General features: G+C 55.5%; 2 protein-coding genes across 4 annotated transcripts in view; one reads left to right on the top strand and one right to left on the bottom strand.

Moving 5' to 3' along the window:
- Positions 1 to 14,195, bottom strand: part of LOC148640568 (C-type lectin domain family 4 member E-like) — a 22,229-nt gene extending 8,034 nt beyond the window's left edge. The window contains exons 1-2 of one of the 3 annotated variants that reach the window (XM_088619171.1): positions 14,015 to 14,195; positions 13,800 to 13,901 (exon numbers count right to left, since the gene is read on the bottom strand). In XM_088619171.1, the coding sequence (XP_088475297.1) occupies positions 13,800 to 13,901; positions 14,015 to 14,138 (226 nt within the window). In that variant the 5' untranslated portion in view covers positions 14,139 to 14,195. Of the gene's footprint in view, positions 1 to 2,906; positions 3,146 to 7,572; positions 7,761 to 13,799; positions 13,902 to 14,014 lie in introns of those variants that run through there. The other 2 variants (XM_088619172.1, XM_088619173.1) reach the window with 2 other exon arrangements.
- On the top strand, positions 3,065 to 7,572 carry LOC148640569 (uncharacterized). The gene is made up of 7 exons (XM_088620098.1): positions 3,065 to 3,181; positions 3,286 to 3,325; positions 3,567 to 3,937; positions 4,704 to 4,772; positions 4,899 to 5,369; positions 6,787 to 7,126; positions 7,231 to 7,572. Exons 1-5 carry the CDS (start codon positions 3,065 to 3,067, stop codon positions 5,334 to 5,336), a joined length of 1,035 nt encoding a protein of 344 aa, XP_088476224.1. The 3' UTR covers positions 5,337 to 5,369; positions 6,787 to 7,126; positions 7,231 to 7,572.

Raw genomic sequence — 14,195 nt, 5'->3', positions numbered from 1 at the left:
CAATTAATATTATTATTATTAATAATAATAATAATAATAATAATAATATTATAAAGAACACCGACACGCGCGTCTGGCGGTAGATGTGGGACAACATGGGACCCCAGGCCGTTGGGGTGGCAAGGCCATAACTTGGGGTGGTAACAAAAAAAACAAACCGTCTGAATAGTAATAATGACAACAACGGCAAAAAATCCGGTTACCCGAGCGGCGTGTTCCTGTTCCTCGGGGATCACGCGCGCGGGGGCCGCGGCGAGTTTCCTCGTTCCGCTCGTTCCATTTGAACAAAGGCCGGCTTTCACGAGTGGGCGTGTCGCGGCATCAGGTTGCCGGGGCCTTATTCCCCGCGCCGGGCAACGCCGAGATCTTAAACAATCGCCTATTCAGTGGCGAGGCGATACAGAAACCGACAACTGCACTAGCTTTCCCAGTGAACCCGATCCCCGCGCTTACGGGACAGGATCGGATACACCCGGAACTCGCACCGAAAATAGGCGACTTCCCGGTATCGCTTGGACTGCAGGTGCACCTAAGGTCGGTTAGAGACACACACACACACACTCACACCAGGGCGAGTCTTCCCAGCGGACACTTAACCTAGCAAGCACGACTTTGAACAGTGTGTAACCGGAGCGCTCCTAGACGACAGCCACACGCGAACACGAGGGGAACATGCAGACTCCACGCAGACAGCGCCCCAGCGCTGCGAGGCGCTCCCGGCAAGCACTGCCCGGCCGTGCTGCCCTAAGCCCTGGTCTGCTCCTCAGTGGCAGACAGTGTCAGGCCCTGTACGCCCATGCAGAAATACAAAAGCGCGTCTATTCCTTTTCTAGATGTGTCTGGGGCAGCTGTTTCACGTAACAGTATAGAGAGCGACGACTGTCGTCTGTTGTCTTTTGCAAGTTAATGAAAACCGAAAGCAGGTGCCAGTGGCACGCCTTTACACAAAGGGTGGTAGGAGGATGGAACAAGCTGCCCAGACAGGCTGCTTTCTCTCAAGACCCAGTTAAGATCCTGGGGTCAATTCATAACGGATCACCAATCCAGTCCGTGGCGCCGGACTCCCGGTTTCCATCCCAGCCCGCCTTGGGGAGACTCCCGAAGCCCCGATCGAGCGGGCGAAGGGGCGGCTCCCGCCGGATGGCTGCGCCTGGGGTTTCATTTCACTCACAAGAACAAAACACCAAGGCTGGTTCTACCGGGCTGGAGAGCTGGGAGCGAGCAGCCCGAACTGGGTTCGATTGTGCCGAGACGCGCGGCAGTGCGGGTCATCAGGACAGGACTGTGAGTCACGTCAAGACGTGCGAAGATGTCACCGCGTCGCACCCAGGTTGTAACGGTAACCCCCCCAGGAGACTGGCGCTCACCCCTGAATACTCAGTGAACCCCCCAGGAGAAGGGGCCACCAGGCATAACGAGAAAACGAGGGGGGGAGAAATTGGGAAGAACCGTCATATCTGGGAAAAGCGGCGTGATCGCTTTTCCTTTCTCAAACACGAATCGAAAACTCCAACCTCTGGAACGACGTGGACTTCAGCACCCTGGCCATAAAGGTTTCATGGCGCTCGCGTCCCGTCTTGGGGTGACTCCAAAACGGGGCGCAGCTGGGGAATGATTAACGCGGGAGGCTGGAGGAGAAAGGACCGAGGCCGAGGTGAGGCAAGAGCCAACAGCGCAAACGGTGACCGAGGTCGTCTTTTGTCGACTGCCCACAGTAAATGTTAATCATTCACTGCTGTCTCAGATCCCTTTCCAAATGTTGACCGAGGTTTCGGGCAAACAGTACCTTTCAAATTCACTGGAAGGAAACTCACTTCCTTAAAGCTCACTTTTACAGGCAGAGGAGATTTTCATACTGCGCCGATAAGAAACGGTTTTCAATGAATTATTATTTATTGCACTGGCCCTCGCCAGAGGAGGTTAAAGGCTGCTGCGTAGGAGTGCGTTCAAATCGTAGAACAGGTGGCAGGCGACTCTTTACACAGAGAGTGGCGGGAGTGTGGAACAGGCTAACCCGCTGTGCTGTTGAAGCCGATACCCTGGCTTCTCTCAAGAAGAGTCTGGGATCAATTAGCTAATTATCAAGCTTCATCTGGCCAAAGACCGTTTGGAACATTTCTTCCGTGCAGTGTTGCTTTTTTCCCTACACGCACAGACGAGCAAATTACTATAATAAAATATATATCATATAATAATAATAATAATAATAATAATATAATAGACTACTGCGAACTCGAGGACAAACGGTACTGTACGTCTCCGCTTGTAAAGCACTAAACACACCCGGAGGAAAGACTCTCTAAGCCCCAGTCTCTCTTCCGCGGTCCGATCCAAGAGCAGCAGGGGGCTTCTTGAGTTGGTTCGGGCGGACGAGCACGATCACGCCTCATTCGAAGCGCGGATGACACGGCCGTGCGTCTAATGATAACTTAACCAATGACCAATTATTCGAATGTGATGAATAAATCCCTTCACTCCATGAGACTGCGGTGCGCTCTTATATAAGTGGAGCCCCCACCACCCCGCATAGAAGATCGGAGGACGAGAGAGAAGCTGGGGCTACAGCGGGGCAGACGGGACGGGGGCACGGCGGGGCAGCGGGGCAGACGGGACATGGGCACGGCGGGGCAGCGGGGCAGACGGGACGGGGGCACGGCGGGACAGCGGAGGAGAGAGGAATCGGTGGGGCGGCCGAAGAGAAAGCGCAGCCAGGTCAGGTCGGAGAGGAAATTCAGCGGGACGCGGAGGCGGTGCCCTGCCCTGCGCTCTCTTTAAGGAGCCGGGGGGTCAGAAACGCTGGGGACCCTTCCAGACCCCCGAGGACTTGATTGCGCGGGACGGCCAGGAGGGTGCCTTTTCTCTCCCTCTCTCTCCAGAGAGACGGACCTCTGGCGAGCTCCGCTTACCTTCGCGGTACTTGACAAAGATGCCCTCGCTGGAGGCGCACGACGCGGCGCACTGCAGCTCGATGTACTGATGCGTCTTGTCCTCCTTCTGCACCTCCATCTGCGCGGCCATGGTGCCCGGCGGGTTGGGGTACAGTCACAGCTCGGCGGGGCTTTGGATGCGCGATCTCGCTCTCTGTCTCTCTCTCTCTCCGCTCGCTGCTGGCGCTTGCCTGCTCTTTGGGGAATCCGGCGGTCCGCTGTGGTTTAAAGTCCGGGGAAAGTTCCTGGGCTCGGCCCCCCGCGGGTGCCTTTGATATCCGCGAGCTCGGCTGCCTATTGGCCGAGCGCAACAGGTGAGGCCGGAGCGCGGCGTTTCCCCACCCGGAGCATCCGATAGACTTCAGGAGCGCCCGCCTTTCTGAGGAAACGTCCCGAAGGTGTTTTCATGTTGTTTTGTTTTTTTTTTTAAATCAATTAATCTGCTCCACTTGTCTTTCATCGGCTCTGTGAGTGTGAGTGTGAGTGTCTGTGCGCCCTGCGATGGACTGACGTTCCGCCCCCGGTGTACCCCGCCTTGCGCCCGTCGCATGGTCCGATTCTATGCCCTCATTGTGAGATTGGTGTATACTGTGGCATAACGCTTGAAATTATTATTTTTTTCATTCTTATTCCGCGCAGCTCCCGGGAGCGGTGCCAGTTCTCAGGGCAGCCTGCCGGGGCGGGCACCCACCGGACTGAGCAAAGAGACGCGCTGTTTGCTTTGGCTGCTGGTGTCTTTAGGAAAACAAGGACTGTGGGACGCGAGGAACAGTCTCATCCAGCACGGAGCGGGGGAGCTGGAGGCGAGGACGGGAGAGGAACCGGGCGCGCCTCAGAGGCAGGACGAGGCGCGGCGTCGCCAAGTGGGGCTTTTCCACGGCGAAGGAGCGCTGGAGGAGAGAGAGAGAGACCGTGGGCCGTGTGCGGGGAGGGAAACGGCTCCTGCGGGGCGACCGCGGTCTCAGAGCCGGGACAGGGAACAGAGACGCGGGCTCCGCCGCACAGGGGGGGTAGGGCGTGTCGCGCGAATCCACCGGCACAGCGACAAGGCTTGAAAACCGACACTCATCCTTTTAGGAATGTTTCCCGCTTGGCAGTGATGTGTTGAAGAGCGCGTACTCACTGCATGACTGGCGTACGGAGCCCAGCTCCTTCCGCTGATCAACACAAACACCTTGCGACTCTCCCACCCCCCGAGAACCCGGATCGCCCGCTCCGCGAGCCTCAGACCCTCAACGGCACAGGCAGCTCTCGTGCAGGGGCGCAGGGGACAGTTGGCACCCCGAAATGTGTTTCAGCACCCCCGTTTCAGGCGTCTACCAAGAAAGGAGAGAGCTGCGACGCGTGGGTTTTTCCCGGCGCGTGTTTCCGACAGGCAGCCCGAGCTGCAGACGGGCAGGTTACACGGGCTCTCGGTGATCAGAACCGCAGACGCATGAGGCGGAACAAGTCCCAGCGCAGTGTCCCCTTTTTCTTCTCTTTCCGCAATAATGCCGGGGTGTTCTCATTTAAAAGTAAACAGGTCTATACGACCTTAAAAGTTAAAAAAAAACGAGGCCTCGTGTTATTTTTTTGCGTGGGGACGTTGTTTGAGAAGCCCTTGAAGAAGCTCGCAGAGAAAGGGAACGGGGGTTTGAGTCTGGTTTCGCCTCAGAGTCGTGTCCGGAGTGGCAACACCCGCCTCGCCCGCCGTGTACACCCCCACCCGTGACAAAAACAGGTGCGCACGAAATAGAAAATTGTGAACCTGAAATTCTTTTTTTTTGTTAATAATAGAGTCCTAATAGAGAAGCAGAGAGATCCAAAAGACCGGGGGACAGCGATTCAGCGAGGCTGAGCAGGGAGGTACGAGACCACGACAGCACCGATATCGATGACCGAGCGGCAGTAATAACGCACACAGCCAGGCTGGGCCTCTCGCATGAGCTCAATTTAGCACTTTTCAACTGACGACCGTGTGTGTTTTATTAGGATCACACAGATTTCAGAACCTGCGCGCGCGCATGGCTGGGGACCCCAAAAGAGAGCGCACGGCGGCTCCGTGCGCCCCTGCTGCCCGAGTCACCTCACAAGCACAGATCGGGCATTTCGGAGGGGGGAGACGGATCTCCAGGGGATGGCGAGAGGGACTCCGGCCGTGCCCGCCCGCCTACTTGGGTACAATCACCACTTCGACACGTGTCAGCGCGGCGGCTGTGGAGAAGGTCGTGCTGCTGCGGACAGCTCGGCAGCGCCGGTCCGCCGGTCCGAGGCGCTCGGGGATACCGAGCAGGAAGCGGCGGGCGGCCTCTAGCGGTCGTGAGGACGCACTGCTCCCAGGACCGCGCCCGGCCGGACCGTGGGCGCGGCGAGAGACGGGCCTCGGTATCAACCCGTGACACTGCGCTCTGCAGCAGCGGCGAGAGCTGACGTCTGCTTCCCGACTGCAGCCTTGCCGGCGGGGTGAGTACCGGGAGGGGAGAACTGCCAAGAAAGCAGGCTTGCCGACGGAAGGAGGGGGTGAGGGCCAGTAGGGGGCGCTCTCCTGGCGGGCTCTGTCTATCAGTGCCACTTGTGGTGACCAGGGATACAGCAGGCGCTTGTATCAGACATTGAGCAGGGCCTGACAGACCCGACTGCTCTTCTTTTCCTCTTCACTGCCCCAGTTAAGTCACGAACGGGGGCGGCGCTGGGGTCCGCGTGCTGGAGCCCCGGGCTCAGTTCCTGGGGCCCTGTCTGTGTGGAGTTTGTATGTTCTCCTCGTGTTGCTGCAGGAGTGCTCAGCCAGAGTCCATCCCAGCAAGCAACAGGTGCAAGGCAGGGTACACCCCGGACAGGACATCAGTCCATCACAGGGCGCGCACACACACACTCACAGGACACACAAACACACACTCACTCACAGGACACACACACACAGACACAAACACACACTCACAGGACACACACACACACTCACTCACAGGGCACACAAAGACACAAACAGACACACTCACAGGGCACACATACACTCACACAGACACAGAGACAGACTCACACACTCACACACCAGGGCCCACACTCTACCTCAAGACTCGGGAAACACCCTCAGACACATCGAACGCTTCAGAGCTCTTCTCTGTGAAGGGTGTGTCAGCCAAGGTTACCTGGCAGAACACCCCTCTGAACTCCTACAGTGGGGCCTCCCCAGACTCCCCCTTCATTGCACTGGTCACACAACTCAAGCCATCTCGTCCCTGTGGGGGGAAATGCGATTTCCAGCACACTCCCAACATCACAACACCGCGACAGACAACATCCGACCAGCCAAGAGGTCAGAGCAACAGTGGTTCAGCAAGATCAGGGAGAGCAGTTACCCCAGTGGGAAAGAGACACCCCAGAGGGGGTGAGAGATGTCCTGTCTCTTATCACTACCACACCTGGGGACACAGAGCCCTCTCCCAGACTGTTTGCTCGTAGAGGGTATTTGGGGAGATCTGATTTGCCCCCAATGAATCTGTGAATTATTTAGACTAGTTTTGGGACTGATGTTACCAAACCAGCACGCGAGGCCGTGTGTTAAGACACTTGGCGATAAACGACTCGTGGAAAAGTGTCTATCGCCCTTGAAGCAGCTTAGTCTCCTTAAGAACAAAAGAGTCTCTGTTCTGGAGCAGGCCCAAGTACCTGTAGTCACTGACAAGATCTACAGTCTGACCATCAATAACAGTAGGTAGGAGGGGGCGTTCCGTTTGTCCTACAAACAACGACCAGCTCCTTTGTTTTTAAAACCCTTGACCGCAAAGTGAACTCATCAAGAAATGGGTCTACGGTGCTTTCCTGAAGCGCTTTAATAAGCTGGACAGAGCAAACGTAATGAGCTGATAGAGTCTCTCAACAGCCTCTCTGCTGCCCTGGTCTGCGGTGGAGGGGGTCTGCCGGGGGTCCCTTCCTCCACCTCCTTTCAGATGACAAACGCCACAGAAGCGCAGCGGATCCAGACGAGTCGCAGCACGGAGATCAACACCGAGGTTTCGGAGCCCAGGACGCAGCGGTGCCTTCGGAGAGCTCCGAGCCAGCAAGACGAAACCCCAAACAGACACAGTCTGATCATTCATACAAGGGCCGAACCAGAAACAACACCGGGCGGTCGGCGTTTCCTAAAACGCTTCTACACCCGCTCTCAACTCGGCGGACTCGTGTTTAAACACCCATTGAAAACAAAAGCGCTTCCTTCAGCGGTAAAATATCCAATCACCCAGGACCTGAGATCGCCCAGTTAACAGCGTTTCGTGTTGATTAAATTACTCGACAATAAAGCATGTTTATTCTACCCCGCCTACAGGTTCCCAGGTGTCGGAAACTTGGCCCACGGCGCCCCCTGCTGGCCGCTCGCCGACCTGTCTCCCCGGGATCAACAGCACGAAGCCGGCGGCCCGGCCTCGGCGGCGCTCGGACACCCCCGGAGAAACAACCCGCAGAGCCGGGCTCGGTTTCGCTTCGTGACGGGTTCAGGTGGGAACCTCGGGGGAAGACGAGGACAATCGCAGTCGCCCACAGCGGGGGACCTTGCCGCACTGTTATAACGCGAGCCCCACGAAGTGTATTTATAGATATCATTTTTTTTTCTGATGTTAAAACACGCGACCGGGCATGATCGCTGCTTTAATAAAACCAGCCGACTCACCTTGCGGCTCGCTGGGCGCTTTTTCGGGCAGCTTCCCGGCGTCTTCCCCTTTCAGATAGTTCCGACAGATTTTGATATACATCGTGGGGGAGGCGGATAGTCGTGAGAGGGTTTGCTCGGGGCTGGCGCTGGTCTGGACGCGGCTGGTTTTGCTCGCTGTTTACCGACTGGTTTAAATGGCCGGGGGGAGAGAGAGAGACCTGCATTCCTTCCGCGGTTGCCGGAGCAACAGCTGTCGCAGTTTTACATAACGGGCCGCAACAATCGGAGGCCTGTCTGACTCCAGAGGGCATTTCCTGCCGCGGCCAATTAGCGGTCCTGCCGGCATTTAACTAACTCGGCCTGCTGGGGAATTACTGCGGTGTCTCGTCCATTAGAACTCATGAGCCGGGATTCTCAGTCAGTCAGTGTCCCTGTGCTGTAGTGTCCAGTCAGTCAGTCAGGGTCACTGTGCTGTAGTGTCCAGTCAGTCAGTCAGTCAGTGTCTCTGTGCTGTAGTGTCCAGTCAGTCAGTCAGGGTCACTGTGCTGTAGTGTCCAGTCAGTCAGTCAGTGTCTCTGTGCTGGAGTGTCCAGTCAGTCAGTCAGTGTCTCTGTGCTGTAGTGTCCAGTCAGTCAGTCAGTCAGTGTCTCTGTGCTGTAGTGTCCAGTCAGTCAGTCAGGGTCACTGTGCTGTAGTGTCCAGTCAGTCAGTCAGTGTCTCTGTGCTGGAGTGTCCAGTCAGTCAGTCAGTGTCTCTGTGCTGTAGTGTCCAGTCAGTCAGTCAGTCAGTCAGTGTCTCTGTGCTGTAGTGTCCAGTCAGTCAGTCAGGGTCACTGTGCTGTAGTGTCCAGTCAGTCAGTCAGGGTCACTGTGCTGGAGTGTCCAGTCAGTCAGTCAGTGTCCCTGTGCTGTAGTGTCCAGTCAGTCAGTCAGGGTCACTGTGCTGTAGTGTCCAGTCAGTCAGTCAGTCAGTGTCTCTGTGCTGTAGTGTCCAGTCAGTCAGTCAGGGTCACTGTGCTGTAGTGTCCAGTCAGTCAGTCAGTGTCTCTGTGCTGGAGTGTCCAGTCAGTCAGTCAGTGTCTCTGTGCTGTAGTGTCCAGTCAGTCAGTCAGTCAGTGTCTCTGTGCTGTAGTGTCCAGTCAGTCAGTCAGGGTCACTGTGCTGTAGTGTCCAGTCAGTCAGTCAGTGTCTCTGTGCTGGAGTGTCCAGTCAGTCAGTCAGTGTCTCTGTGCTGTAGTGTCCAGTCAGTCAGTCAGTCAGTGTCTCTGTGCTGTAGTGTCCAGTCAGTCAGTCAGGGTCACTGTGCTGTAGTGTCCAGTCAGTCAGTCAGTGTCTCTGTGCTGGAGTGTCCAGTCAGTCAGTCAGTGTCTCTGTGCTGTAGTGTCCATTCAGTCAGTCAGTCAGTCAGTGTCTCTGTGCTGTAGTGTCCAGTCAGTCAGTCAGGGTCACTGTGCTGTAGTGTCCAGTCAGTCAGTCAGTGTCTCTGTGCTGGAGTGTCCAGTCAGTCAGTCAGTGTCCCTGTGCTGTAGTGTCCAGTCAGTCAGTCAGGGTCACTGTGCTGTAGTGTCCAGTCAGTCAGTCAGTCAGTGTCTCTGTGCTGTAGTGTCCAGTCAGTCAGTCAGGGTCACTGTGCTGTAGTGTCCAGTCAGTCAGTCAGTGTCTCTGTGCTGGAGTGTCCAGTCAGTCAGTCAGTGTCTCTGTGCTGTAGTGTCCAGTCAGTCAGTCAGTCAGTGTCTCTGTGCTGTAGTGTCCAGTCAGTCAGTCAGGGTCACTGTGCTGTAGTGTCCAGTCAGTCAGTCAGTGTCTCTGTGCTGGAGTGTCCAGTCAGTCAGTCAGTGTCTCTGTGCTGTAGTGTCCAGTCAGTCAGTCAGTGTCACTGTGCTGTAGTGTCCAGTCAGTCAGTCAGTGTCACTGTGCTGTAGTGTCCAGTCAGTCAGGGTCTCTGTGCTGTAGTGTCCAGTCAGTCAGTCAGGGTCACTGTGCTGTAGTGTCCAGTCAGTCAGTCAGTGTCTCTGTGCTGGAGTGTCCAGTCAGTCAGTCAGTGTCTCTGTGCTGTAGTGTCCAGTCAGTCAGTCAGTCAGTGTCTCTGTGCTGTAGTGTCCAGTCAGTCAGTCAGGGTCACTGTGCTGTAGTGTCCAGTCAGTCAGTCAGTGTCTCTGTGCTGGAGTGTCCAGTCAGTCAGTCAGTGTCTCTGTGCTGTAGTGTCCAGTCAGTCAGTCAGTGTCACTGTGCTGTAGTGTCCAGTCAGTCAGTCAGTGTCACTGTGCTGTAGTGTCCAGTCAGTCAGGGTCTCTGTGCTGTAGTGTCCAGTCAGTCAGTCAGTGTCTCTGTGCTGTAGTGTCCAGTCAGTCAGTCAGTGTCTCTGTACTGTAGTGTCCAGTCAGTCAGGGTCTCTGTGCTGTAGTGTCCAGTCAGTCAGTCAGGGTCACTGCGCTGTAGTGTCCAGTCAGTCAGTCAGGGTCACTGTGCTGTAGTGTCCAGTCAGTCAGGGTCACTGTGCTGTAGTGTCCAGTCAGTCAGTCAGGGTCACTGTGCTGTAGTGTCCAGTCAGTCAGTGTCACTGTGCTGTAGTGTCCAGTCAGTCAGTTAGGGTCAATGTGCTGTAGTGTCCAGTCAGTCAGTCAGTGTCCAGTGTAACCCAGTTCCCTTTCCCCCTCTCTCTCCTGTTACACACGGGTCCACTGTAGTGTTTCTGTGTTTATTATGAGTACATCAGCAGGTACTGTAAATGACCCTTGAGCACAGCCTGCTCACACTCTGCTTTAACAGTGCGCTGGCTGTACTGGACCGTGCGGCTGACCGGCAGGAGGCTGTGGAGATATCTGCCTAGTCTGGTACCCCTCTCCCCCCTCGTCTGGGGCCCCTATCGCCAGCTGGTGATACACCTGGGCATCTTGGGCTGCTCTTTCCAGGCCCTCATCCATTAATACCCATTTGTCCAGCAGGGGCAATAGGACCTGAAGCAAGGGGACACCTCCTGGGATTCGAACCCGTGACCCGCCAGTTATGAGTACAGAGCCACACCCCTTTCCTTCGGCTTTCCTCTTCATCTCCTGCCGTTCTTAATTGTTCCTGACTGACCATCTACAGTGCCTGGTCTGGATTGGGCTACACGCAGAACCATCGGGGACTCTGTTTCTCCTTAAAGGACTCTTTCCCTCTCCGCCCTGAGGAAAAAAAGCTTCTCTGTGTGGTGAATTTTCCACTTCCACAGAAAAGCCTCACGCTTAACGCTCTCTGGTTCGGTCTGAGCTTTTCTCACAATAAGTGCTGTTGTCCCGCGTTCAGAGATCTCGGCCCCCGAAGACAGAACAGCGCTGTTCCTGTGGCTGTACTCCCCAAGTCCACCAGTATCGCTGCCCCCCTGCAGGCACACACTGCCTGTCCAGTCATCCGTCAGCAGATTAACAACGAGCCACCAAACCATCTAGATCGTCCCCTCGTTAGTGGCTAATTGATCAACTAGCCGTTTCTGGAAAGAAGCCAGGGTGTCGGCAACCACATGGCGGGGTAACTCGTTCCATGCCCCCGCCGCCCTTTGTGTAAAGGTGTGTCTCCTATTCCCGGTGTTACAGGCACGTTGGCACATTCTGAACGCCCCCAGCAGTACTGCTTTCCTAGCGAGACACGCTGGGCTGCTGTCGCCCAGTCACGTCAGTGACCTGGGGCTGTATTACGACGAGGAGAGAGGTTTCTGTGCTGATTCTGAGGGCGGGGGGGGAAGGGTGAACCGCCCTGTCCTCGGCCCCCGAGCGCTCTGCACCTCTTGGATGGATGCCATCGATCTTAGCCTTGTGGGAAACATGCCTCCCGCGTCACAGCTCCTCGGCCAAGGCCAGGCAGATAAACGCTGTCCCTCCCCGCTGTCCGCTCTGGTTCCGCTGCGCCACGAGACGCCGTGGGGCTCGCCGCCCGGCCCCATCTCCCCAAAACACGGCCTTGGCCGGCAGACGCGGCGATGATCCACACCTCCAGATCACAGAAACATTTCTGTGTGTGTGTGTGTGTGTGAATCCTCATCGCTGTCTAATGTCAGTGGCCGCAGCGTCCAGACATGGGCTCAGCAGCAGCTGCACACGCTGGTCAGGAGGGCAGCAGGTGGCGTTCGCCACCGCCCAGCGGTGTGATCCTGACCACAGGTCACACTCGGCTCAAGACCTGCTCTCCGCTTCAAGAGCATCTCCTGAGAGAGCTTCTCGAGAGCTGAAAGACTACTGGGTTTCAAGAGATCTTCTTAATCCACTCAACACTAACACACACACACACACACTCACGGTCACTTACAATCCCTCACACCCACTCACACAAACACGTACAGCACTGATACCTCACACACACACACTTCCACGGAGACGCACACGAACACGTTTCAGTCTGAAAATAGCTCCGTTTCCATTACAAGGCGTTTTCTGAGAAGTCGTCAGAGCTGCATCCTTGAAAAAGGGCCGATCAGCAGACCACACTCTGGCTGCGGACGACTGTCACGGAGGAATGGCGCAACACAACTTCTCATCTTCTATTTTTAAGAACATGATGGAACAGAAGTGTTTCAACTTATCTTCTAGGAAACATAACTTAGACAGTGGCCATCTGTCTGTCTCTGTCCTTCCTCTCTCGGTCTTAGTCTTTCTGTTTCTCCTGTGACTCACTGTTCCCTCTCTCCAGATACACTCTGGGGGTTTTTACACTGTCCCACACTGACAGGCTGGAGGAGCTGAGTCTCTTCAGTCTGAAGGGAGTGTCCCACACTGACAGGCTGGAGGAACTGAGTCTCTTCAGTCTGAAGGGAGTGTCCCACACTGACAGGCTGGAGGAGCTGAGTCTCTTCAGTCTGAAGGGACTGTCCCACACCGACAGGCTGGAGGAACTGAGTCTCTTCAGTCTGAAGGGAGTGTCCCAGACTGACAGGCTGAACAGAAAAAACTACAAGAGGAACTGAAACCAGCATTCACACTCCTCAAAGGCACGGACAAATGGAACCCAGCAGATCTCTTCAGGATCAACAGTGAAACACAACCGAAAGGCCACAACGTGGAAGTGCATTAACAACCAAGAACAGCAGGCACTTCTTCACACAAAGGGCAGTGGGAGCGTGGAACAGGTTACTCAGGCATGTTGGCGAAGCCACAGATTGATTAGCTGCTAATTACCCAGCAGGGTGAAAGGGCCAGCTGGCCTCTCATCTCTTGTGTTGTCTCTAGCACTCCCCGTCTCCCCTCTCTCACAGATACAGCCGCAGATCTTGCGATCAGATCAAGTGTCTCGCTCTGAGCACAGAGGAGTCAGGCTTCCGGGACCCAGCCTGCCTGTGTCCAGAGATAATTCATGACAAGACCCCTCCCACACGGCAGATACAAATCACTGTGAACGAACTGTGCACAAAGTCCATCAACAGCGGGGGAATACCTTCACATTTTCTGCAAAAAGCCTGAAACACATTTTTGTTCTGTTGCCACACAAGACGCATTTCCTTCCTTCCAGAGCGTCTCGGACCCCCTGAGCCGCAGTGATTCCCCTCAGCACTACAGTACTGTCACCCAGGCAACAGAGAGGACGGCCACAGAGCAGGAGTGAGAGGCAGCAGTGCAGTCAGGCACTGGAGAATATAACAGACTTACTGAGGTCAGAGAGACACACAACACACGCAGACAGACCGCAGCTATGTGGACACAGTGCAGACGACACACAGCAGACACACTGACACAAACACACTGACAAACACACAGACACAGACACACTGGCACAAACACACTTGCACACTGACAAACTGACACACTGAAACAAACCACTGACACACTGGCACAAACACACAGAAACAGACACACTGACACAAACACACTGGCACACTGGCACAAACACTGGCACACTGGCACAAACCCACAGACACACTGACACAAACACACAGACACACTGGCACAAACACACTGACAAACTGACACACTGAAACAAACACACTGACACACTGGCACAAACACACAGACACAGACACACTGAAACAAACACACTGGCACAAACACACAGACACACTGACAAACTGACACACTGAAACAAACACACTGACACACTGGCACACAGACACACAGCAGACACATTGACACACACAGACAGTACACAGACACGCAGACTGATGGTACACACACGCATACAGCAGACTCACAGACTGAGAGCACACACGCACGCACACACGCACACACACACACACACACACACACACACACACACACACACACACACACACAGCTGTACCTCCTTTGATAGCAGTGGGTTTGAGCTGGTGGGTGTCCACAGTGCTGTAGACGTTCTCGCTGGATTTCTCTAGCCCAGTGTACACTGGGACCTGTGGGGGTCCTGGAAAACACACACACTGTCACACTCTGCTCCCCTGTGCCTGAAGTAGGAGCTACGCTGGGCACACAGCAGAGTCGCACGCCCAGGCCAACCCGCCACTCGGCTGAGCTCACCTGCGCGCTCGGTCTGGTCTGGGGTCTCGGCCTTCACCACCGCGTGAGGAACGCTGTACTCGTTCTCCACTGTCTTCCCCACTGTCTGCAGCTCGACGGTGTCGTTGTCTTTCTCTTTGTCCATCTCTGCGTGTCTCTGTCTCTCTCCGTCTGAGCGTGTCCTGCTCTTCCTCTGCTCTCT

The sequence above is a fragment of the Lepisosteus platostomus genome, chromosome 25, assembly GCF_059453375.1.
Source record: "Lepisosteus platostomus isolate fLepPlt1 chromosome 25, fLepPlt1.hap1, whole genome shotgun sequence".
NCBI classification, from domain to species: domain Eukaryota; kingdom Metazoa; phylum Chordata; class Actinopteri; order Semionotiformes; family Lepisosteidae; genus Lepisosteus; species Lepisosteus platostomus.
This window is presented reverse-complemented; position numbering and strand designations above follow the sequence as displayed.

Bases quoted from the DNA above. Each gene is read 5' to 3' on its own strand.
- LOC148640569 (XM_088620098.1), top strand. From the start codon at position 3,065: ATGCGCGATCTCGCTCTCTGTCTCTCTCTCTCTCCGCTCGCTGCTGGC. The intron at 3,182-3,285 runs GCCCCCCGCGGG...AGCATCCGATAG, and splicing joins GGGGAAAGTTCCTGGGCTCG to ACTTCAGGAGCGCCCGCCTT. The intron at 4,773-4,898 runs GTACGAGACCAC...GTGTTTTATTAG, and splicing joins CAGCGAGGCTGAGCAGGGAG to GATCACACAGATTTCAGAAC.